General features: G+C 35.8%; 1 protein-coding gene across 1 annotated transcript in view; it reads right to left on the bottom strand.

The window, feature by feature from the left end:
• GPR158 (G protein-coupled receptor 158) overlaps positions 1-24,052 on the bottom strand; it is a 428,312-nt gene that overhangs the window by 216,620 nt on the left and 187,640 nt on the right. The window contains exon 3 of the mRNA XM_049624721.1: positions 12,778-12,880. Coding sequence (XP_049480678.1) covers positions 12,778-12,880 — 103 coding nt within the window. The remainder of the gene's footprint in view (positions 1-12,777; positions 12,881-24,052) is intronic.

Below are 24,052 nucleotides of genomic sequence, written 5' to 3'. Positions count from 1 at the left end.
AACTCACGAACCACAAGATCATGACCTGAGCCGAAGTCAGACACTTAACTGACTGAGCCACTCAGGCACCTCCAAAAGATGAGAAATCTTAACATTTGCAGTGAAATGGATGGAATTAGACAGTACAATGCTAAGTGAAGTAAGTCAGAGAAAGACAAATGCCATCTGATTTCACTCATATGTGGAATATAGAAACAAAACAGATGAACAAAGGGAAAAACAGAGAGACATAAAGACAAGCCAAGAAAGAGACTCAATTTTTTTAAATGTTTATCTATTTTTGAGAGAAAGAGAGAATGTGAGTGCGGTAGGAGAGAGGGAGAGAGAAACAGAGGATCCAAAGGGGGCTCTCTGCTGATATGGGGCTCAACCTCACGAAAGAACCACAAGATCGTGATCTGTGCCAAAGTCAGATGCTTAACCACCTGAGCCACCCAGGGGCCCCCAGACTCTTAATTATAGAGAACACACTGATAGTTACCAGAGGGGAGGAGGATGGGGGTATGGGTTAAATAGGTGATGGGGATTAAGGAGGGCACTTGTCATGAAGAACACTGGGTGATGTATGGAAGTGCTGAATCACTATATTATACACCTGAAAGTAATGTAATACTGGATTTTAGCTAATTGTAATTAAAATAAGAACTTTTAAAAAAAAGGGGCACATTATTTCTGAAATTTATTGTATTACATTTATATAATTTAAAAAAATTGGCCTCTCTGCCTTCCTTCTTTCTCTTACCAGAAAATATTATTCCTAAATGAGACTTAGATACCATTTCTGCATTATGATAGAAAAAAGATACATTTCTTTCAGTAATCCAGCTTTGTTACTCTTTATATTTCCTAATTATGGTCCCCTCTACATTGGCATATTTTGTTATTACTGCATTGTGATCGCAATGTCCTCCAATTCTTATTTACTGGGGAGACTATGTTCCTTGTCTATATTCAACCTATTGATACAGAAAACTCAAGGTAGCATTCAGGAACACAATAATCTCAGACTGTCCTGTTGAATAGCACATTCCTGCTGTCCACAGCTGGACTTAAACCTGTCTACTTTCCTCCATTATTCTCTTCACCAACTGACTATCACGATCCATACCAACACAGAAAAGTTTTCATGCCTAATCCAGTTTGTCTCACCTCTCTTGCTGATGCTCCAACTCCTTGTAACTATCTTTATCTGCCTGTGTTCTTCTACTTGGCTAACGGCTAAAGTTCCACATGTGTATATGCTGTACCCAAACAAACTGTGAGCTCTCTAAGAATAGGACAATGGTTTTATATCTTTATTTTCCAACCTAGATCAATATTACAAAAGACCCAGAATACTAGGCCATAGAATACAATCATGAGTGAGGGACATACAACAGAAAAAGCTCATACACTGCATTCTCTTCCTCAGGTAAGGCTGAAATAACAGTTAACAGATATTATGTCTATTGAAATAGTAGCAGCTAGATATAGGTTGGAAAGTGACATAAGTCCATACCATTCTGTATTTCTTCATAAAAGTAATACTACATTATGTTGGTTAGACAAATGCTTCAATATTTGTGGATAAAAGCAATTTGTTAGAAAAATTATGATCACATTTTATTTTTTAAGTTCCAAAGTATCACAAGATCAACCCACAAATGTCAAATAGTAAAGTGCTATCATGAGCAACTTCCTCTTTAATAATTGCCTTGACTTTATTTGAGTATGAAAAATCATGAGGTTCTGTAAGGGACACAGAGTTGTAAAATAGAGAGGAAGAAAAACCACAAGTTTTTCAAGTCAGAGACCTGATTTCTAAAGCACAGAAAAGCTAAAATTGAGTATGAAACTTTCTACATTCAGTATTTCCTGGAGGACTCAAAGCACAATTAAATAGTCTTCTAGTTTTCAAAAACGTTTTATCAATTTATGCTGAAGTTCTCTGTCCAGGACAAGGGAATATATTAAGCTAGTAGAAATCATAATATTACTGAATAACAATAATGGGCTTCTTGTTAATCTACTAAGTGGTACCTTAATTTATAATGGCTTAAAATTTTAAGTTCCCAGAGGATGAGGGCCATGATTTAGACACCTCTTTATGCACTTAGCACTGAAAACAGTATTTTATACATACTGGATACTCAGCAAATGATTGCTAATGATGAAAGTGCTCTTCCAAAAGAATAAAAGACCTTATCTGTAATACAAATGTATAGTTGAAAATATACAATCCAATAAACCTTCTTCAGGTTCCCAAACCATTTAGTGGTTAAGAATTTATTTAAAAATGTTATGTTTCAAGATGCTGGACACAAATTAGAAATATATGTTAGGAATAGAAGTCTTTGGAACCTATAAGAAAGTGTGTTTAGAAATCATCTTGGAGAATAATTTGATTTGGGAATCTCAGTTCTGAGCAACATGTAATCATCCTCTATGCACAGAATCTCAATCTGTTTTGCTAAAGCATAAAAATGCAGATAATACTTGGAACATTCAGATAAAACAAATGCTTTCCTGAAGACAAATGGCAAATATGAAGAGCTATTAGCTTTGGCAATAGACAGCAGCTTTTCAGCTCATTATATGGATGATCAGTATGCTGCCTTGAGCAAAAATATAAAAAAGGACAGGAGAAGGTTATAGTAGCACCACAGGATACCTGAGGGATCAAATATTCACCTGTGAACATGAGCCCATTGAGATAAATTGTGAAATTTGTGAAGAATATGTTAACCTTTTTGCTTACTTTAATTTTACTACATTGGCATCAGAATAACACAAAACCCTGGGGCATTTTTATGTAAGTATAGTTTTATATTTATATAAATTCATAAAAATATAAACTGTAGAACAGGTAAGTAAACCATAGTACATTTACTCAATGGAATTCTATGGAACTATTATGTTCAAGAAAATTATACATTAATTTATCAAATTAAAAATTTCCATATATCCTTTACTTAGATCCACTATTTGTAGTCCACAGCATTTACCCAATCATTGATATTCTCTAGACAGATGGATAGATGTTTATAGATTTTATACGTGTACAATTTTTTTCTGAACCACTCGATAGTTAGAGATACTTCATCCCTTCACCCATAAATACTCCTGTTTGTACATCCTAAGGAAAGAGAATTCTCATACAAAACCATATTCCAATTATAAAAGTTGGAAGTTTAGTATTGATACAATATTTTTTATGAATAGTCCATATTAAAATTCTGTCAGTTCTCACAGTTATGTCTTTTGTGGCTATTGCCACCCAACCAGGATGAAATCTAGGGCAAGGCAATGCATTTACGTGCCAGGTCTCTAGTCTCTGATACGGAACGTTATTAAAATGAAGTCGTTTTTCTAGCCTCCCAAAAAACTTTTCTGATCAGTTTGCAAGTTTTGATGTTTCATGACATTTTTGTTTCACAAAGTATGAATCAGTGAAATTTTAAGATTGTATCACACAGCAAACATGCAGCTATGAAAAATAATGTATACTAGATGCATGTAACAAATATTAAAGCATGTGCCTGTATGCTACTCTTGGCCACATTGTTTTACATTGAATAATAAATGTAATACTTTACTCTCTATCATTAAACTAGGAAGTAGAGATGATTCCTTAGTGAGTAACTTCATTTATGGTTCTTTTAAACTCTGTACTACTTTTTGATATTCTTTCTTAAATTTTTTTTAACGTTTATTTGTGTTTGAGAGAGAGGGAGACAGAGTGCGATCAGGGGAGACACACAGAAAGAGGGAGACAAAGAATGTGAAGCAGGCTTCAGACTCTGAGCTGTCAGCACAGAGCCCAACGCAGGGCTGGAACTAGCAAACTGCGAGATCATGACCTCAGCCAAAGTCAGACATTTAACCCACCGAGCCACCCAGGCGCCCCAGCTTTTTTATATTCTAATAGTAGAACAGTTAACACTATTAACAATGCTTTTCTAAATATTTCATTCTATTTGGAGATTTAGAAAAATCTTCTACTGAAGAAATATAGGTAATTCAAAATAACAAAAAAAAAAATGTAGAGGTAGAGTTTTAAATAATTTTCTTAGACATACTATCACTTTATTAAATCTGAATTTCAGTTAATAGTGTTGTCATTCCTAGCAATACCTGTTCTCACAAAAAAGTTCAGCAAAGATTAAACTGTATTATTTACTAATTAAAAGTTGCCCTTATAATGTTAAGCATTAATAACTTAAACTTTTTCCTTCAACACGGTAATGTTATCAAGAGAATTGTAAATGACATCAGTAGGTAACATTAGAAAACCTATATGCAAAGTTCTATTTGAATGCCTACTACCAAAACAAAAATTACACTCTATTTACAATGAGAAATTTTGTCATCTAGTGTGAAAATTCAAGTGGTAAATATGGTCACTGCTGATGAAACACTACAACTTTTCAGAAATTTCTTAAAATCAGCTTTTTGGCTTGGTTTTCTAAAGATTCAATTAATGCACAAATTAAAGGGGTACTTTTCTTCTGCCCCTCCTTTTTTTGATTAAAAAAGAACATACATTTCTCTTAATCTCTTAGATTGCTATTTTTCTTGGAATTTTCTTGGAATACAAGTATCCTGGAATAGAAGTATCAAATTTATAGATCAAATGTATCCACATTTTTGTGACTTGTGATACATATTGTTAAAATGTACCACAGAGGGGCGCCTGGGTGGCGCAGTCGGTTGAGCGTCCGACTTCAGCCAGGTCACGATCTCGCGGTCCGTGAGTTCGAGCCCCGCGTCGGGCTCTGGGCTGATGGCTCGGAGCCCGGAGCCTGTTTCCGATTCTGTGTCTCCCTCTCTCTCTGCCCCTCCCCCGTTCATGCTCTGTCTCTCTCTGTCCCAAAAATAAATAAAAAATGTTGAAAAAAAAAAAATTAAAAAAAAAAATGTACCACAGAAAGTTTTCTTCCTATGTTTTATGGGAAAAAGAAAAGCATTGAGTTTCTGATTTAGAAAGGCATGAGTAGGGCACTTGGGTGGCTCAGTTGGTTTAGCATCCGACTTCAGCTCAGGTCATGATCTCACAGCTCGTGGGTTCGGGCCCCATGTTGGGCTCTGTGCTGACAGCTCGTAGCATGGAGCCTGCTTCAGATTCTGTGTCTCCCTCTCTCTCTGCCCCTCCCCTATGCGTGCTCTCTATTTCTCTCTCTCTTTCTCTCTTTCTCAAAAATGAATAAACATTTTTTAAAAAGTAAAAAAAAAAAAAAAAAAAGAAAGGAATGGGTTGACGTGTGTAGAATGGATTGAAACAGAAGTTATATATTTCAGGTCTCTATAGTACAAGCATCAGATAGAAATATCACTACAGTATTAAATGTTTTGCTGGTTAAGAGTCTTAAGTGCCAGCAGGATAAAGCTGTGTTTTCAGAAGAGCAAAAAGATAACATTTGAATATTTGAGTATGGAGAGAAAACATGCCAACCTTTTAAGGCCAGTTAAATCATAAAGCTCTTACGTTTGATCTGATTTACTGATTGAACAGTGGCTGTATTTTACTCAAGACTTTCTTCATTTGTTGCTTGTGGATATTGCAATATGTTTTGAGAAGATGTGAGTCTGTCCAGTAATCTTAGAAACCCCACTTTTTATACTCACTTTTTTTTCTCCAGTGCTTAAAACAATGCAGAGTCAATGCTCAGTAATATTTTTTGACAGACGGGTTTTTCAGACATATAAATCAGTCAATAAACCAATCACTCAGATTGGAGGTACTGTAACCCTCCATGATAGGAACTGGTTATGGCAGAGGAAGATACAGCCTGGACCTTTGCAAGACTAACTCGGATGCCCATATGTCATGACCCCTTCCTCCTTCCATTGTAAGGCATGTGAGAAAAAGATGAATCACAGACAAGGAACATAATTCAGCTGAAAGTAACAGAGAATCAAGTCAATGAGAGTTCAACACTAGCTGTAGGTACAAATAACACTCATCTGAAATCACCATTAGGGTAAACATCTCCCTTCTTTCCATACGCATATTTGCTTTTTCATTAGAACTAGAGGGAACATATTCATCAATCAAGGTTTGGAGTTACAATGCAGCAATGAGCTAACCATCGGGAGATATATTATTTGTTTTTTCATGGTGTAGGATGATAAAGTAGTCTGTCTTCAGTTTTCAGCTTGTTAAAATCACATCCAAAAATCAAGTGGAAAAAGGTACATGTACATGAGTAACTCCAACACATTCAGTAGATTTCTGTGTATATTTGGTTCAAGATCTATAATGTCCACAAGAAGAGAAGAGTTGGCTGAATACGGTTATACCTAGACTATTATACAAAAAGATTTCTACTGTTAGGACATGAATGTATATTCGCATATCATAAAATCAGGATTAGCTAATATGCCATCATATACTTACATCATGAATGGCTAGTTGTAAAAATAAGTTTGACCTGAAGCCCAGTGCAAGCATTTTAAAATTTATATTCCCTCACTATGAATATAGTCAGAGGTCCAGTGTTTCCCTATATTTCTATGTGCTTACTGATGCATATATTCATTTTTTCTATTGTCTCCTACATTTTAGATCTTGGAAAGATTCTGATATGGCTTATAAAATTATTAAAAACAAAGTATTTTTTTGGTTACAATTTATTCATTCAATCCCCACAATATCCAATATATAAATACTATAAGTAAAAGGATTAAATTCCCCATATTCACATTAAAATAATCACTATCATTTGGGAGACATGGTATGTTATCTCATTTGCTCCTCAAAACTAGCAAAGAATAGATTCCACTATTACTGCTTTATGAATATGGAAAGATAATTTCAGAATTTAGGAGAGACTTGCCCAAGTCTCCAAGACAAGATTTAAACCCAAATATGTTTGACTCAAAAGCCCACTCATACATTGTTCTGAGTCAATTATCTAGAATTGTGAACAATTCCTCTAGAGAAAGCACTATGGGTTGCTGTAAACAGTGGAATGAATGTTGGGTGGGAAGCAAGCTGAGTATATTAGTTTTATATTGCTGCTATAAGAAATTCCCACAAACCCAGTGTCTTAAAACAATACAAGTGTATATTGCTTCCTAAATGAAATAGAATATAGTTATATTCATTCTTATAGTTCTAAAGGTCAGAAGTCTGACATGGGCCTCACTTGGCTAAAATCAAGGTATCAGCAGGGCTATATTTTTTTCAGAGAATCTAGAGAAGATTCCATTCCCTTGCCTTTTCCAGCTTCTTGACGTCACCTACATTCTTTGGCTGGGTTCATTCCTCCATCTTCAAAGCCAGCAATGTAGCATTTCTCTGACCCCTCTTGTGTCCTCACTTCTATCTGTTACCACAGCCACCAAACTTCTCTGCTTTTCGGGACTCGTGATTAGAATGATCCTGATAATCCAGGATAATCTTCTCATCTCAAGGTCTGTAACTTAATGACATCTGCAAGGTCCCTTTTTGCCGTGTGAGGTTGATATGTTCACAGATTGTGAAAGTGGAACATACACACCTTTGAAGGGTGGGAAGGGACATCATTCTGCCTATTACAGTGAGCTAATATGTGACTGATAGTCACGTCTCCCTGCCAGAGGGCCTTTTTTAATATTTTGGGGAAGACGATTGTTTACAAAAGTGAATCTCAAATTAGCAGTCCAATAAAGTAAAATAATGTAAATAAATAAAAAAATATTTTTTAAATCTATTGAAGTAATTTTCAGCTAGTAGGAAAAAGGAAGATTTTTGGATGACTGAATATTATAGATGATAGCAGGGTCCGTTTTAAGGACAAACTGAACTGAAAAGGTCTGGGACGTGAAAATATGATCCTCTGCTGGGAAGTGGAGCATATGCTAGATGAAAGGAATCAAGATGGAGAGATACTTGAGGAAAGAGGAAAGCAGAATAGACAAAATCTTCTAAATAATAATCATAAAAATAACAGTTTTGAGCATTTAGTATGTGCCAACTACTATTATTCGAACTTTAAGTTTATTCTGGAATCCTTATTCCGATTTTATAAAGCATGTGGTGTCATTCCAATTTTACACAGGATATAAATGAAGGTTAGGGAAGTTAAATAATATAGCACAGTGCAAGTGATTAGCAGCACCAGCATTCAAACCCAAGTTAGACTTATTCCAAAGACCATGCTCTTAATCACTGTGCTAGCCTATGAAAGAAATTCAGCTCTGGTAGAAATTTAACAACCAGGGACGTCCAAGACTGTATGCAGCATGTCCCAACAGTAGAAACGAATACAGTCAAAGAAAAACAGATTAAATGCAATAGTCGACAGTCCAAGAACATTAACGGCATTGGGAATTCTTCCACTGGCAACCCACCCTAACTTCCAGACACACTGAGTGACTGGACTCCATTCACTACGAATAGGATTGATGAAGGAAGACTTAACAAGTGAAAATTAGTCAAATGAATGAGGCAAAAACAAAAGCGCAAGTAGATGGGTAACCACGCTACTACAATTGGAATAAAACTGATCAGGACTAATTTTACACCACACCAGAAGTGAATCAGACCACAAGGTTGAAGTCCTACCAATAGCAAAAGTGATGATGCTGATAATGAGAACATGATGTTCAAGTTCTCTTCATCTGTTCTAAATTTGGGATCGGTATTAGAGATTGATAAAGGACTTAGTCTGCATAAAGTCAAATACCTCCAGCTCTCCGATCATGAAAAAAGGAGGGGTAAACTTATTCCAGAAAGGCGAGCCTTGCTTAACAGTTTGCTCAGCATTCCTGTATCTTACCTGCTTTCAAAGAGCTTCTCTTTTCCTCCAAGATAATACCTTTTTAAAATCTCTACTTTCTTGTCTTTTTCCCCCCACCATCATTAGCACCAGAGTTGCCAAATCAGGGACTGTGATCTTTAAGTATGGGTCATTGGTAAGTTGGATTCATCTGGAAAGGTACATACACTGAATCAGTCAATTAAAAGACAAGAGAAGTAAAACTGAAAGGTTGGGAATGTATCCACAGAAAAGAGAAAAGAGGTTTCACTGGAGACAGAACTCATACAAAGACTGATGCATTTGAGAGCGATGAGCGTGTCATAAGCTTCTTTTACATCAACCTGGAAGTGCACAGCCTGGATTTGAAGAGACAGTTATACATCAGTACTTGGTTATTCTGAAATCCTGTTACTATCCAGATGTCAGATCCTATTAGATCACATATGACCACCAATTTCAAGAGAGATCCAGAAACACAGTCTCTGGGCTGTCAGCACAATTTTAAATCATGTCATTTAAACACATCCGTGTTGGTCTTTACAAGCCCATTGTTTACTGTGGGTCTTACTCTGAATAAATATTTTAAATCACTTCATATTTTAACAGGATTTTTAAGTCACATCTACATTTTCTATAAGACAACAGCACTATATCTCAGCTCCTGTCTCCAAATGTGATAACCAGACAATAATAGACGTGGGAATTTCAGATGTTGACTTTTAGATTTACAACTGTAAATTAAGTGAGTTTTATCTTTGAGGTATCGTGTTTTCTGAATCCCATTCTCCTGATCAGGCAACAAATTTCCTCCTGTTGCCTCTAGCCCCCAAGTATTCTTCCTACTGCCCTACTCAATGTGTCACTGGTTGTTACACTTCTGCCATCCTGTCCACGTAGAATTCATTCTCCAAAAGTTCTAGTTTTAAAAAATTGGTTATTGTAGTATGATAAAATAGGTGACAAAGTGCTAGTGATCAATGATGTTTAAGGATTATAACTGCTGTTTGTTCACATGCATGTGTGATTATTCACTTATTTAACTATATCTATGAACACTTACTACATGCCATATACTATGCTATCAGTTTCACAAATGTTATCTCATTTTTGGGTCTTCAATGCCTTCTTTACCGTTGGTTCTTCCAGAGCTATACCTAGTCATTCCTTAAGTCATGGGTAGCTCCCTAAAAATATTTGAAAACAACTGTCAATGTGAACTTCCTGGATGCTATGATGAAAAGGCAATATAGCAAAACACAGATATATATAGTATATGTTTTGATAATAACAAAAAATAGAAAAAAATGTTTGGCAGTCCTCAGTTGATGACCCTGATAAGTTATAACTTGCATTCCTGGTCAGACTGTTGTATTCTTTCTTTAGGACAAGGAGTAAATAATAGTGGTTTTTCCTGCAACCTGACAAGACCATCAGGAAAGATAGTTTTGGTCCAGGAACACTTTACTGACTTCAAATTGTCATGTGTAGCTAGCTTTCTGCTCTGTCATTGAGGAAGGTCAGGTTTCGTTAAGTATGTGCTAAGGTCAAAGCTGAATCACAGCTAAGGTCTAAATATAGATCATCTTTCTAAAAACTGTGGCCTCTTTTCCGTGGCTGCAGTATGTACAACACAGGAGTCTGATTTACACAGAGAAGCCGCCTTTTCTTAGAGAAAGTAGGTCCAGTGAAAAACACTGGCTTTTAAAATAAGGAAGAAAGTAGGAGTGTGCAAATTAAATAAAGATAAGTTGTTAAAGGTTAACTAGTTTCTCCTGGTGGTGTTGTAAGCAAATAGCATAGTCATTCTCTGGTTCTAAAATATTTAGATGTTTTATTTCAGTCACATAGTGGGAGCTGAGAACAAATGTGGGTAAACCAGATACAAAATACCTTCACCGAACATAAGCTAAAACCTATTCTCTTCATTCTTCGGTGTTGAATCATATGTTATGTCTGGACGATAAATGTGAAGAATGTCAAAGTGGCTCTGGTATTGCCATGGGTTGGTACACACACATGCAAAGAAAAGCATATCCATCCTGAAAATATGTTATCATCACTGCTATTGCATGAGTTTTCTATTGCTACATAACAAATTACTGGAAATTTGGGGGCTTAAAATACCTCTTCATTATTTCCCAGTTTCTGTTGATCAGAAGTGTGGACACAGTGTAACTGGGCTCTCTGCTTGGGGTCTCACTATGCTGAAGCCAAGGTTTTGGCCTGGCTGAATTCTCCTCTGGAGCTCAGGATCCTCTTCCACATGTTTTCGGGCTTTGTGGAAAATTTTGTCGCTTGCAGCTGTAGAACTGAGGTCCATGTTTTCTTGGTTGCTGCCCATGAGATTTGCTCTCTGCTTCCAGAGGCCACTCTCAGGTTTTAGCCGTGTGGCCCTCTCACGACAAGGTAGTTTACTTCTTCAAAGCCAACACTAGAACCTCTCTTCAGTCTTTTACTATGGGAAGGAATCTTACTGAGTGCAATGTAATCACATAGGTGACTGTATATCACCTTTGCTAGATAATATAGCCTAAGCAAGGGAGTAACCAACTAACTGTATTCTGAGGTCCTACCCATACTTAAGAGGAAGGTATTGGACAGGGCATGCGGGAACAGAATCTTGGAGGCCATCCTAGAATTATACCTTTAACTATTAATCAGAACAAGGGCTGAACTCTGAACTATACAACTGAGGAGAGAGCAAAATGTTACTCATCTCCAGAGCCTAAATTTAAATGTAAACAGACTCAATTCCAAGAATAATTTTTTCCAGGAGAAAATAAAACAAAACAAAAAAACCTCCGAACATCTGCCAAAATTCCCGGAGGAAGAAGCTCAGGTCTCAATCTCAGTGTACCCTTTGAACGACGCCTAGCAGAAATGCAAACTCCTATATAGACCAATAATAGGGGCTGCAAAGATTTGTGAATGACTATCTAAAAGATACCTGCACCTCAGTTTCCGTAATCCCAAACTCTAACTTCCTATAAAACCACCCCTTTTACCACTACGCTCTCTCTCTCTTTGTTACCATATCCAATAGCTGGCTACAAGCCAATGTGCTTGTTACCATATCCAATAGCTGGCTACAAGTGCAATGTGGCAACATTGCATTCTCTAGAGATAAAGTAAAAAAACAACATTCTAATTGTAGCACTGACATTTTCTGGAATAGGAATATAATACCAGATAGTCAAGTTTTGATTCTGGAGTATACACCCTGTATGATCACCTCCCCTGGAATGTGAGTGGACCTGTAAATATGATGAGATAGTCTCTCCTTCGAATAGTTTACATTATCTGGCAAAGTGATGGGATAGTCACTCTCGTGATTACATTGTGTTATAGAAGCTTCAATCTGAGCATAGTGAGGAAATTCTTTTGCTAGTGTTGAAGAAGTGAGCTGCAGTGTTGTAAAAGGGTCACCTGGATAGGCCTTTAGGTAACTTTTAAAAGCTGAGAGGAAGCCCAGACTGACTAACATCTATCCAAAACATGGTGGCTTCAAGCATACTGTTCCAAGATATTGGCCTACATGAGTTTGCAAGAAGACCCTGGGCCTCAGATCAGATCACATCCCAGATGACACCTCAGTTTTAGCCTGGTGAGTCAGGGGACCAAGCTAACCTCTGACTAGAAAGGGAACCAATGAAAACTGTGTGATAATAAATTTGTGTCAACTTTGTGGTATTTCTTTATGCAGCATAGAAAACTAATACATAAACAAATTAATAAATAAATAAACTAGCAAAATGAGATTTAGGAACTTCCTGCAGCAACCGCTCTCAATAACTAAATCCCAAATGAGCTTACTGCATACCTACACTATTTTCAGGAAATGTACTGAAAACCAAAATATACACTTTTTTTTTATGGTACTCCAGGGTACTACAGATGACAAACCAAAGCAAAAACTCCTTAAGGGTTAAAAGAATGTCAAACCAGTGGGGACTGAAATAAAGAACCCCAACAAAGTTAAAAGAAAATCTGAATAACTAATAATGGTGTATATTATGCATACTCATATATATGCACAGAAGCAAAGGGCACTTACTCGGGAGGTTGTTCACTGAGAAGTCTTGAGGATGATAGAATCCTGCTTTGCAAATGCACTGATAGGCTCCAAGCACGAATCCTAGGCCTTTAATTGGCATACACTATGAAAAAGAAAAGACAGCAGTATAGTTGACCAGTTTATTTCACAGTATAAAGACTCACAGATATCCACCACTGCAAATGGTAACAGAAGTATCTCTTTTTTGAACTATTATTTTAGATTTGTTTGTCAACAGACATTTTTTTTAGAAGCAGCAAACTGAGTTACCTTTCTAAATACATGCCATTATGGTTGCAGGCACCACACAACTTTAATTCATTCAGTTGCCATAGGGAGTAAATTTCTAGGCGCAGCTTTTGGGTTTGATGCCCCAAATAATCATCTGTTTGCTTTGAGAGGTATTTCCAAAGCCTATAAGAATGTCTTAAAAGAGATTCCATGCTAAATACTTCTATCAAAGCAAAGGCAAGTAGGTAGGTAGGTAGGTAGGTAGGTAGGATGTGAGATGTGAAAATTGCTTCTCTGAATTAAATATTCATCAAATTTTCATCCTTGGAACAAAATAACACAAATTGGTGAAATAATAAAACAAGTAAACTTTTAAAACACAAATTTAAAAGAGAAAAAAGGATGGAATAATGACACCAAGGGCTCTTTACCTAAAATCTGTTTTATAGATAAGTGTTCTACATGTACATAAATCTAAAAAATTGATCATTTTCCAAATATGTCACATCAACAGACATAATAGGCATCTCCCAAGAGCTTAATCTTGGTTTCTTTCAAAGAGATCCTTAAATCTCATAAAATTTGGCTTGACATACTTCATTTCTGCTACATTTCTGCTACATTTCTTTTCAACTTTTAGCCATAATAATCAATTAGAAAATATATGATCTAATGGATTTCAAAGTTATAAAATGTCCTTCTGATACAGAAGCCCTTAAGAGAAAACTCTAAATAATTTAAATAATAATTATATAACCTAAGCTTCAATGATTAATATCAAAATCAATATTACATACCATGAAAACTCCAAGAAATAGAAAAGTATTTTTATCTAAGGTAGCAAGAGTTAATACATGTTCTAAATTCAGACATAACAAGAAAATATTAACAAAGAGCTTTCTAAGAGATCTCTTTGAATATTTTATTTCATGACTTCTACCCCCACACTTTTTCTTTTTACCCAATACACAATTTTCAATTGAAAGCATAGTTCTTGACCCAGAGGAAGATACAAGAAGAGATAAGTACCAATCAATTCAACTGAATTGGCAAGTATTTATAAATTAGAAAATTAGGCTTAGAAAATTCCTATAGAACCTCACTGAAATAACATATACTATTTAAAAAGACCCAGTTACACAATAGGTCAGATCATATTTCTGAACTATATAAATAAAAAAAAATTATAGCATTTATTTTGGAGAAGCACTAGTATTACAAAAAGAACATATTATATATGTGGTCAGTTAGAAAATATGGATTTGAATTATGACTTTATTACTAACTACTTTTGTGAACTTAGGATGTTCTCATAACTTCTCTGAACCTCAGTTTTTTTTTTAATTTGTAAGAACAACCATTCAGTCAAATTCATGTACAGTTTGAGGAAGGCAGAAACACCAAGATGTCCTAATAAATTAAATATAGGGTTTGAAAGGAAGGAAGAATAAAGGACTTTATTCTGGTTTTCTGGCCTGAGCAACCTTAAGACGGGAGCTGCCATCATTGAGTGAGGAAAGGCTCTTGATAGAGTAGATTTGGAAGAAAGAGCAGAAGTTCAGTTTTGCAAATGTTAAGTGTGAAGTGTCTATTTAAATTTAATTGTAGATATCAAATAGGCAGGCTTATAAAGTAGTATGGAGCTTAGGAGAGATGTCTGGGCTGTATAATTTGGGATTGATTTGCACAAAGATGAGAGATAAAGCTATAGAATCAGGTAAGACTAGATCACTAAGAGAGTGCCTATTGGCTATGAAGGACAGAAGTCCAAAGTGGTGAGAGGACACCCTAGAACTAAAATGTTAGGCAGAAAGGAAAAAACAAAGGAAACTCAGAAGAGTAATTCAATGGGGGTATCATTATCTCATTAACTAGATTGTGATTCTATGAGCATAACATGTGAAATTTCTTGTAAGTTACATTTAGCAAACATTCATCCAGCATAGATTTATCCAGGTAAACTAAGTCTTACATACTAAGAATACAGTGGTGTAGTTTAAATATTCTGCCTCACTGCAGTTTGGAGGTTAATGCTATTTCTTCAAATAACACTGAATTCCCTGATAATGTGACAGCACTGCAAGTTTTCATTTGAAAACCTTAAATGTTTAAGGCAGATCTGAAAGTTTATTAGAACAAGAATATCTCTTTACAATTAACTAACTCTAAGGTTGAAATAAAAATAAAGGTTAAAAAACCTAACTGATCAGATAAATATGACCAAATATAAAGTCTCTTAAACATTAAAAAAAAAGTTTTCCAATCTTACTATGGAAAACACAGCAATATGAATTATTAGTTACCTCAAACGTTTTTGTCCTTTTCTTAAATTACTTTATATTTTCAAAGAAAAGTAAAAAGCATTCAGTCAGTTAACATCAATATAAGAATATCATCCTGCTGTACTTATTCCAAGATTGTAGGACCCCATGGAACCCAATGTGCTATTACTTACATGCATCTGTCTTACTTAGAATATAAAAGTGATCCAGGCTTATTTTTCTATTAATAATTATAAACTTGCAATCAACTTGCAATGCTTTCTTGCTCCATCCACCATCAAGATTCTGTAGCTACTCTAACTTTGCCATCTCCCAACCAAACTTACACATTTCCAAGATTAGGTAACTAGGTTAGTATTCAAACTAGTTTTTAAAATTCTATATAAGTATGGTGACTCCAAACTAGTTTTTAAAAATCTACATAAGTATGGTGACTCCTCAACCAATGTTGACCATATTTGGACTGAGGAGCTGCTTTCTGTAATTTTTCTCCTGAGGGATTTAGAATTTAAAAAAGATCTTCAACCTAATACAGGAAAAAATTCTTCAAAATTTTACTCTAATTTAGCATTCATTTAAAAATATTCATTTTATGTATTCAAGATATTCATGTTAGATATTCAAATCTAAACCTTTCTACTTTATCTTCATGCAAGTCCAAGAAAGTAGAAATGGAAAAAAGCAACACTTCTTCCTCCATGAAGGTAGCAGTTCCGTGATAGCCTTTGATAAACACTAAGCTTCTTATATTAAGACTTACAGTATCTCTGTGAGTGAGGTAGCTACTCACAAGATTGGATGCCCTCTTTGATGAAACCAAAATGCTCATACTTAATAATAAGCAATACAGAGAAAGACAGATACCATATGGTTTCACTCTTATGTGGATCCTGAGAAACGTAACAGAAACCCATGGGGGAGGGGAAGGAAAAAAAAAAAAAAAGAGGTTAGAGTGGGAGAGAGCCAAAGCATAAGAGACTGTTAAAAACTGAGAACAAACTGAGGGTTGATGGGGGGTGGGAGGGAGGGCAGGGTGGGTGATGGGTATTGAGGAGGGCACCTTTTGGGATGAGCACTGGGTGTTGTATGGAAACCAATTTGACAGTAAATTTCATATATTAAAAAATAAAAAAATAAAAAAATAAAACAAAAAACAAAATGCTCATACTTACCAAGCCATGAGCAAAGATATATTAAGGATAGTCTCAACAACATACAATTAAAGTCACATTCCTAGGAGTAATTCAGATCCGAATGGAAAGAGATGGTGGTCAAGAGTGTAGAGCAAAATAGATTCCCAGAAATATACAGCCTATCAAATCTGAGTTATGAAGAAATAAAAATTCTGAACAGATTTATAACTAGTAAGGAGACTGAATCAGTAATCAAAACCTCCCAATGGAGAAAAAAAGCCCAGGACCAGGAGGCCTCAGTGGACAATTCTACCAAATCTTTAAAGAAAAATTAACCTAAACTTTTCCTCAAACTTTTCTAAAATAATTCCTAATTCATTTTATTAAGCCAGCATTACCCTTATATTAAAGTCGGACAAAGATACCATAGGAAAAGAAAACTACAGACGAATATTCCTGATTAATATTGATGTGAAAATCTTCAACAAAATAATTGCAAACCAAATTCAGCACATTAAAAGGACTACACACCATAACCAAGTGGGACTTATTCCTGGAATGTAATGATAATTCAACTTACAAATCATTCAATGTAATACACCACTGTAATACACCACATTGACAAAATGAAGGACAAAAACTACATGATCATTTCCATTCATTTAGAAACAGCATTTGACAAAATTCAACACACTTTCATGATAAAAACACTCACCAAACTAGGAATAGAAAGAAACTGTCTCAACATAATAAAGGCCATATATGAAAAGCCTATGGTTAACATCATACCCAATGGTGAAAGCCTGAAAGATTTTCCTCTAAGATCAGAAAGAAGACAAAGCCACTTCTTTTTTTTTCTAATATATTTTTATTTATTTTCAGAGATAGAAGGAGGGAGTATGAGTGGGGGAGGGGCAGAGAGAGAGGATGAGAAAGAGAATCCCAAGCAGGCTCCATGCTGCCAATGTGGAGCCTGATTCTGGGCTCAATCTCACAACCATGAGATCATGACCTGATCTGAAATCAAGAGTCAGACCTTTAAGCAATCATGTCACCCAGGCACCCCAGGCCACTGTCACTTCTTCAGCATTACTGGATGTCCTAGGCAGAATAATTGGAAACAAAATAAAAGGCATCCAAAAAAGAAAGGAAGAAGGACAATTATCTGTTTGCAGAAGACATGACTGTATGTGTAGAAAACCCTAAAGAGGGTCACCTGGGTGGCTCAGTCGGTTAAGCGTCCGACTTCGGCTCAGGTCACGATCTCGCAGTCTGTGAGTTCGAGCCCCGCGTCGGGCTCTGTGCTGACTGCCCAGAGCCTGGAGCCTGTTTCACATTCTGTGTCTCCCTCTCTCTCTGACCCTCCCCCACTCATGCTCTGTCTCTCTTTGTCTCAAAAATAAATAAACGTTTAAAAAAAATTAAAAAAAAAAAAGAAAGCCCTAAAGATTCTATCAAAAAAAAAACCTATTAGAATTAATAAATATATTAAGGTAAGTTCTAGGATACAAATATAACATACAAAAAAATTGATTGAAGTTCTATACACAAAACAATCACAATCCAGAAAGGGCATTAAAAAAACAATCCCATTTATAATAGCTTCAAAACTAATGGGTGCCTAGGTGGCTCAATTGGTGAAGTGACCACCTTCGGCTCAGGTCATGATCTCGTGGTTCATGAGTTCAAGGCCCATGTCAGGCTCTGTGTTGACAGCTCAGAGACTGGAGACTGCTTCGGATTCTGTGTCTCCCTCTCTCTCTGCCTCTCTCCCACTCATGTTCTATCACTCTCTCTCAAAAATAAATATTAAAAAAATAAAAAAAATCGGGGCACCTGGGTGGCTCAGTCAGTGGAGTGTCTGACTTCTGTTCAGGTCATGATGTGTCTCTTTCTCAAAAATAAATAAATATTTAAAAAATAAAAAAATAAAAAAAGAATAACATACTGAGGAATAAACTTAACCAAACTGAAAAATACAAAACATGGCTGAAAAAAATTAAAGATGCAAACACCTGGACTGATAGCCATGTTCGTGGATTGGAAGACATAACACTCCTAAAATTCCCATGCTACCTCAAACAATCTCTATTAAAGTCCCTAAAAAAAATCCCAATGACAGTTTTTACAGAAACAGGAAAAAAAATCCTAAAAATCATACGGAATCTCTAGAACCCCAAATAGAGCAACCTTGAAAATGGAGAACAAATTTAGAGGTCTCACATTTTCTAATTTCAAAAACACTTACAAAGCTAAATAATCAAAACAGGGTGGTGTTAGCATAATGGCAGATGTATACAGCAATGGCACAGAATACAGGGCCCAGAAATAATCATATATAAAAATCACATATACATAAATCATATATAATGATCAAACGATGTTTGCAATGATGTTTCCCCAGCCAATGGGGAAAAATGGGCAATCTCTTCAACAAATGGTGCTGGGGAAACTGAATATCCACATGCAAAAGAATTAAGCTGAACTCTTACCTTATAGCATACACAAGAATTAAATTCAACATGGATTAAAGTTCTAAACATAAGGCCTAAAACCATGAAACTTCTAGAAAGAAACAGGGGAAAACCTTCATGATACTGGGTTTGGGAATGATTCCTTGATTATGGCATCAAAAGCACAGGCAACAAAAGCAAAAAAAAAAAAAAAAAGCAAATGAGACTACATTAAATTTTTAAAAATTTCATTCAACCTATAGAATGAGAGAAAAGATTTGTAAACCATGTATCTGATAAGGGTTTAATATCCAGAACATATAAAAACTACAATTCAACAACAAATCACCTGATATAAAAATGAGCAAAAGATTTGAATAGACATGTCTACATAAAGTACATACAAATGGCCAAGATGCACATGAAAAGATGCTTGATATCACTAATCATTAGAGAAATGCAAATCAAAACCACAATGAGGTATTAGTCTATACACGTTAAGATGGACACTATTGATCAAACAAAATAACAAATACCGGTAAGGCTGTGGAGAAATTAGAATCCTTATGCACTGTTGGTGAGAATATAAAATGGTGCAGCCACTTTACATGTTTTAAGAAACAACATGGAGTTTCCTTAAAAAATTAAAAACAGAACTGCCATGTGATCCAGCAGTCCCACTTCTAGGTATATATCCAAAATAGTTGAAAGCAGGATCTTGAAGAAATATTAAATAATCATATTCACTGCAGCATTACACACAATAGCCAAGAGGTAGAAACAACTCAAATGTTTACCAATGGATATGCTAATACATACAACGGAATTACTACGTAGTCTTAAAAAAAGAAGGAAATACTGTCACAGGCTTCAACATGGATGGACCTTGAAGATGTTATGCTAAGTAAAATAGGCCATTCACAAAAAGATAAATACCATATAATGTCACTTATATGTGGCATCTAAAGTAATTAAATTCATAGAAAAAGAAAACAATGATGGTTGCTAGAGACTGAGAGGGGAAATGAGTTATTTAGTGGACATGGCATTTCAGTTTTGCAAGAGGAAAAAGTTCTAGAGATCTGTTACAAAACAATGTGAATATAGCTAACCTACTGAACTGTACACTTAAAAATGGTTAAGATGGTAAATTTTACATCATGTGTTTTTGCCACAATTAAAAATTTAAAAAAAGAATTTAGAGCAAAATGGTCTTTTTCTTCAACAATGTGTATGTAAACATTACAGATCATGTTGCAACACAGAATTGGCATGATACGGAATTCGTCTCAGCTCCTGGTGAACATAACCACAAAACAAAACCTGGCTGGCTTGACAGCCATGAAGATTTTGTATGAAGGTACTACTGAGTAGTGCAGTGGCTAAAACAAAGGCTAAACTTAGGTATGTCGGGCATTTAATGGAAACAATGCTTGTGCCTAAGGATCATATTTACATATAATTCTGAAGAAAAACCAATTTGGACCCAAAGGAGGAGGCAAAAAAAAAATGCAAATACAATAAAACTGATATAATTTGGGGCGTCTGGGTGGCTCAGTCGGTTAAGCGTCTGACTTCAGCTCAGGTCATGATCTCGCAGTTCTTGGGTTCGAGCCCGCGTCAGGCTCTGTGCTGACAGCTCAGAGCCTGGAGCCTGTTTAGGATTCTGTGTCTCCCTCTCTCTCTGCTCCTCCCCTGCTCACACTCTCTCTCTGTCTCAAAAATAAATATAAACATTAAAAAATTTTTCTGACTCAGGAAGAAATGTTAAATTCTCTGGAATGGGTCCTTCAATACCTTTTTTTAAAGTTTGTTTTTGAATCTTCTTAAAATGTAAAACACTTTTTGTCTTCTCTGAACTGAACACCATGAAGAGAATTTAACATTTCTTCCTGAGTCAGAATCATTACTCTGAACACTAGGTACTAAACTATGCTGAAATACACTAATGCCCTCTGGAGCTGTTCAAAGTTTATGGCTATTTTTTCATACACTAAATACTAAGACTGCTGAACTTTTTGAGTTCTTATGCTTAGTTTTTATGTTTTTTTCCTTTTTCCTTAATTTGAAAACCAAGTGTCATATTTTAAATGTAAAATATGCTAGAACTGTCTTTTCCCTTCTAATTTATAGTTATAATTACCTGTATACCTGAAAACTAGATCACCAAGCATAAAAAGCAAGAGTATTTGAAATAATAAATAACAAAGCAAGAATAAGTAAGATAATAGTTAATATTTTCTAAGTGTTTACTATATGCCAGACACTGTTCTAATGCCTGCACAAGTATTAATACGTTTAATTCTATATCAATTTTATTATCCCCATCTTAAAGATAAAAAAGTGAGGCACAGACCATTAAAGAAGCTTGCCCAAAGCCACAGAGCTAGTGACTGACAGAGCCTGGATTCAACCCCAGGGGTCGGGCTCCAGAGTAATAACTACTTTCCACAAATTACGGGTGCATAGTAGCATTCTATAAACAAGAGTGGATGTCACCACTTGAAATCTATCTTGATTGTTCTAAGACTTTTATTTTTCCATTTTTCTGGGTTTGGGGCAATATTCCAAATGGATCATTTTGCTGGATTTTGTATGAAGTTACTTTAGCTTCAGGTAAGTGAAGATTATTAACTTTAACATATATATGTGTACATATATATATATGAATTTAGTAATTATATATAATAATTTAATATATATGATATAAATATTATATATATACATATACATATATATATATTTTTTTTTAAGACATGCAGTTAATTCTTGTACCTGTTACAAATTTTAAAAATAAGCCTCTGCCTTCCCAATGCAGAGTTGCTTAGCTCAGATTTTGTAAAATAAATCTTCAATTTAGGGCATACCAGTGAAGTATGTCTTCTGTAACTGAACTTCTGAAAACAGAAGCCCCTCTGGGTCTAAGGAGAATCATGAGGCCAGTTCATAGATGCTTAATCCCAAACCAAACTCAGCAAACACAGCAATGGAGACCAAGGCCTTCCATGGTAGACTAGGCTGTCATTTCTTTCCCTTTAGTGGCAAAAGCATGCCTGTTCTGCTTAGACAGAAGCCTTGCCTAACTCAGACAAGATTTCCTGCTGTATTGAACTGACCGAACCTTATTCAAAATGCAGATGGCAACAAGCAGAGGGACAAAGGAAGAGTCTTGACATTGGCAAGATGAAGTAGTAACTTCATCTTCTAGATTATTTTTAAAAGCAGCTTTTTTCTTTTACTCCGTCTTTGTAACTTGTGAAGAAATACTGTAAAATGTTGAATGTGTTCATTTGGGAGTGGGTTTGCGGGGACATCGTACTAAAACAGGTGGCTCTTCTCCACAACTATTTGCAAGTTTATTAAAAACAAAAGGAAAATACTCTAAGCGAGGAAATCTAAAAGGCCTCCAGGCAATGATAGGATACATATCACCCACAAATTTCATCAAACAATCCTCCAAGAAAACAAGAACTCATGAATAACAAATCATGACGTTTTTCACCAGGGAGAGAAAGAACTATGCTTTGTCTCTATTATTCATTAGTTGCTAGAATCTAGTTTAAAAAGTATGATGGACTGGGGCAGGGTAGGGGGAGAGGAATGAGGGGATGTTTTGCTTCATGATATGGTTAAAATTAAAAAAAAGAAACTTTTCTATTATTAATTTTTGACATGTGTTTGTTGTCAGTGGAGCCAGCTCTCAAAAAACAGGGCTAAACGATGACGACGCAGCATCTGGCTCAGACACATTGTAAGTCTACACACTTCACACTGACACACAGCAAGATGCTTTGTGGGAGTTGAAACTGACTCTGGGAAATGTCAGGATTATATCTCATTGAGTAAGCAAACCCAGCTTTCCAGACCCTACTACAGAAATAGCCCCGAAGGCTCAAGAAACATAGTTCTTAATGTGCTCAACACTTAAAAAAACTACACACTGCTCTGGCCTAAACTCCAAACTCACTAAGAAGCACCTATGTTCTACCTTTGATACCCTGTGTTTCCTGTGGCCACAGCTCAAACCACTGGGAATTTTCTGTTCATTCTTGACTTAATTTAGCTCTTGCTTACTAAGCTTCATCGTACGCTATTTGCTTCAGTAGCAAAGAGGAACAAAGTTCTCAGAGAGCACAACCCACAAGCACAAAAGCAAATCAGAGTTGCTGTATGGTGCTGTGCCCTGTTCACCACTAAATGGCCTCCTAAAACCACTAAAAGGTATGTTTGGAGGAGTCCATCTTCAAACATTTGTATAGAATCACTTGTTCAAATATAAATTGCTGTTCTAAGAACAAAAATTAATAAAAGAATATATGTAATATGATTTCAATTTTATAAAATTCTTTTATAAAGTCCTGTTTAAGGATATATATGTATGTGAAACTAAAGAACAGAGTGATAACACAAAATTCAAGATAATGATTACTTTTTGGTGGGGCAGATGAGTGTAGGATGAGGGAGGAGAATACAGGGAGTTTCTGAGGTACAGGTAACAAGCTATTTTTTTTAAGTTTACTTCCTTGCTTTGAGAGAGAGAGAGAGAAAGAGAGAGCATGCACAAGTGGGGGAGGAGCAGAGAGAATCCCAAACTGGCTCTGCACTTGAGCACACAGCCAGATGCAGGTCTTGATTTCAGGAACCAAACTGTGAAATCATGACCTGAGCCGAAAAAAATCAAGAGTCAGACTCAACCGACTGAGCCACTCAGGTGCCCTGTAACAATCTATTTTTTTACCTGAATAGTTGGTACAATCTTTACTGCAATATCCCCAACTCCAAGCACAGTGCTTGGCGTACAGTAGGTACCAAAAAATATTACTAAAATGAGAGAAGGAAGGAACTGACTTTAATTTCTAGCTATGATACATTGTCGTGTAGCAGGATGACGTTCCCACCAAAAACAATTAAAATGTCTAGATAAATGAAAGAAAAAAAAAAAAAGAAGGGAGGGAGGAGAGAAAGAAACAAACTAACCTACCTACCCATGTGGAGGCATCAGAAAACTGCAAATGGAGCCAAAATTGAAGGGCCAAGATCATAGAAAGAAGGAAAATGCATAGATATTCCATATTCTCCATTTCTGAGTCAAACATAATATTTGATAATATGAGGCAGTGGGGAAAGACTAAGAATCTGACAGATGGAAGCTGGTAAGAGGTAGAGAAGCCAGAAA

Source organism: Panthera uncia, chromosome B4 (assembly GCF_023721935.1).
Source record: "Panthera uncia isolate 11264 chromosome B4, Puncia_PCG_1.0, whole genome shotgun sequence".
NCBI lineage: Eukaryota > Metazoa > Chordata > Mammalia > Carnivora > Felidae > Panthera > Panthera uncia.
This window is presented reverse-complemented; position numbering and strand designations above follow the sequence as displayed.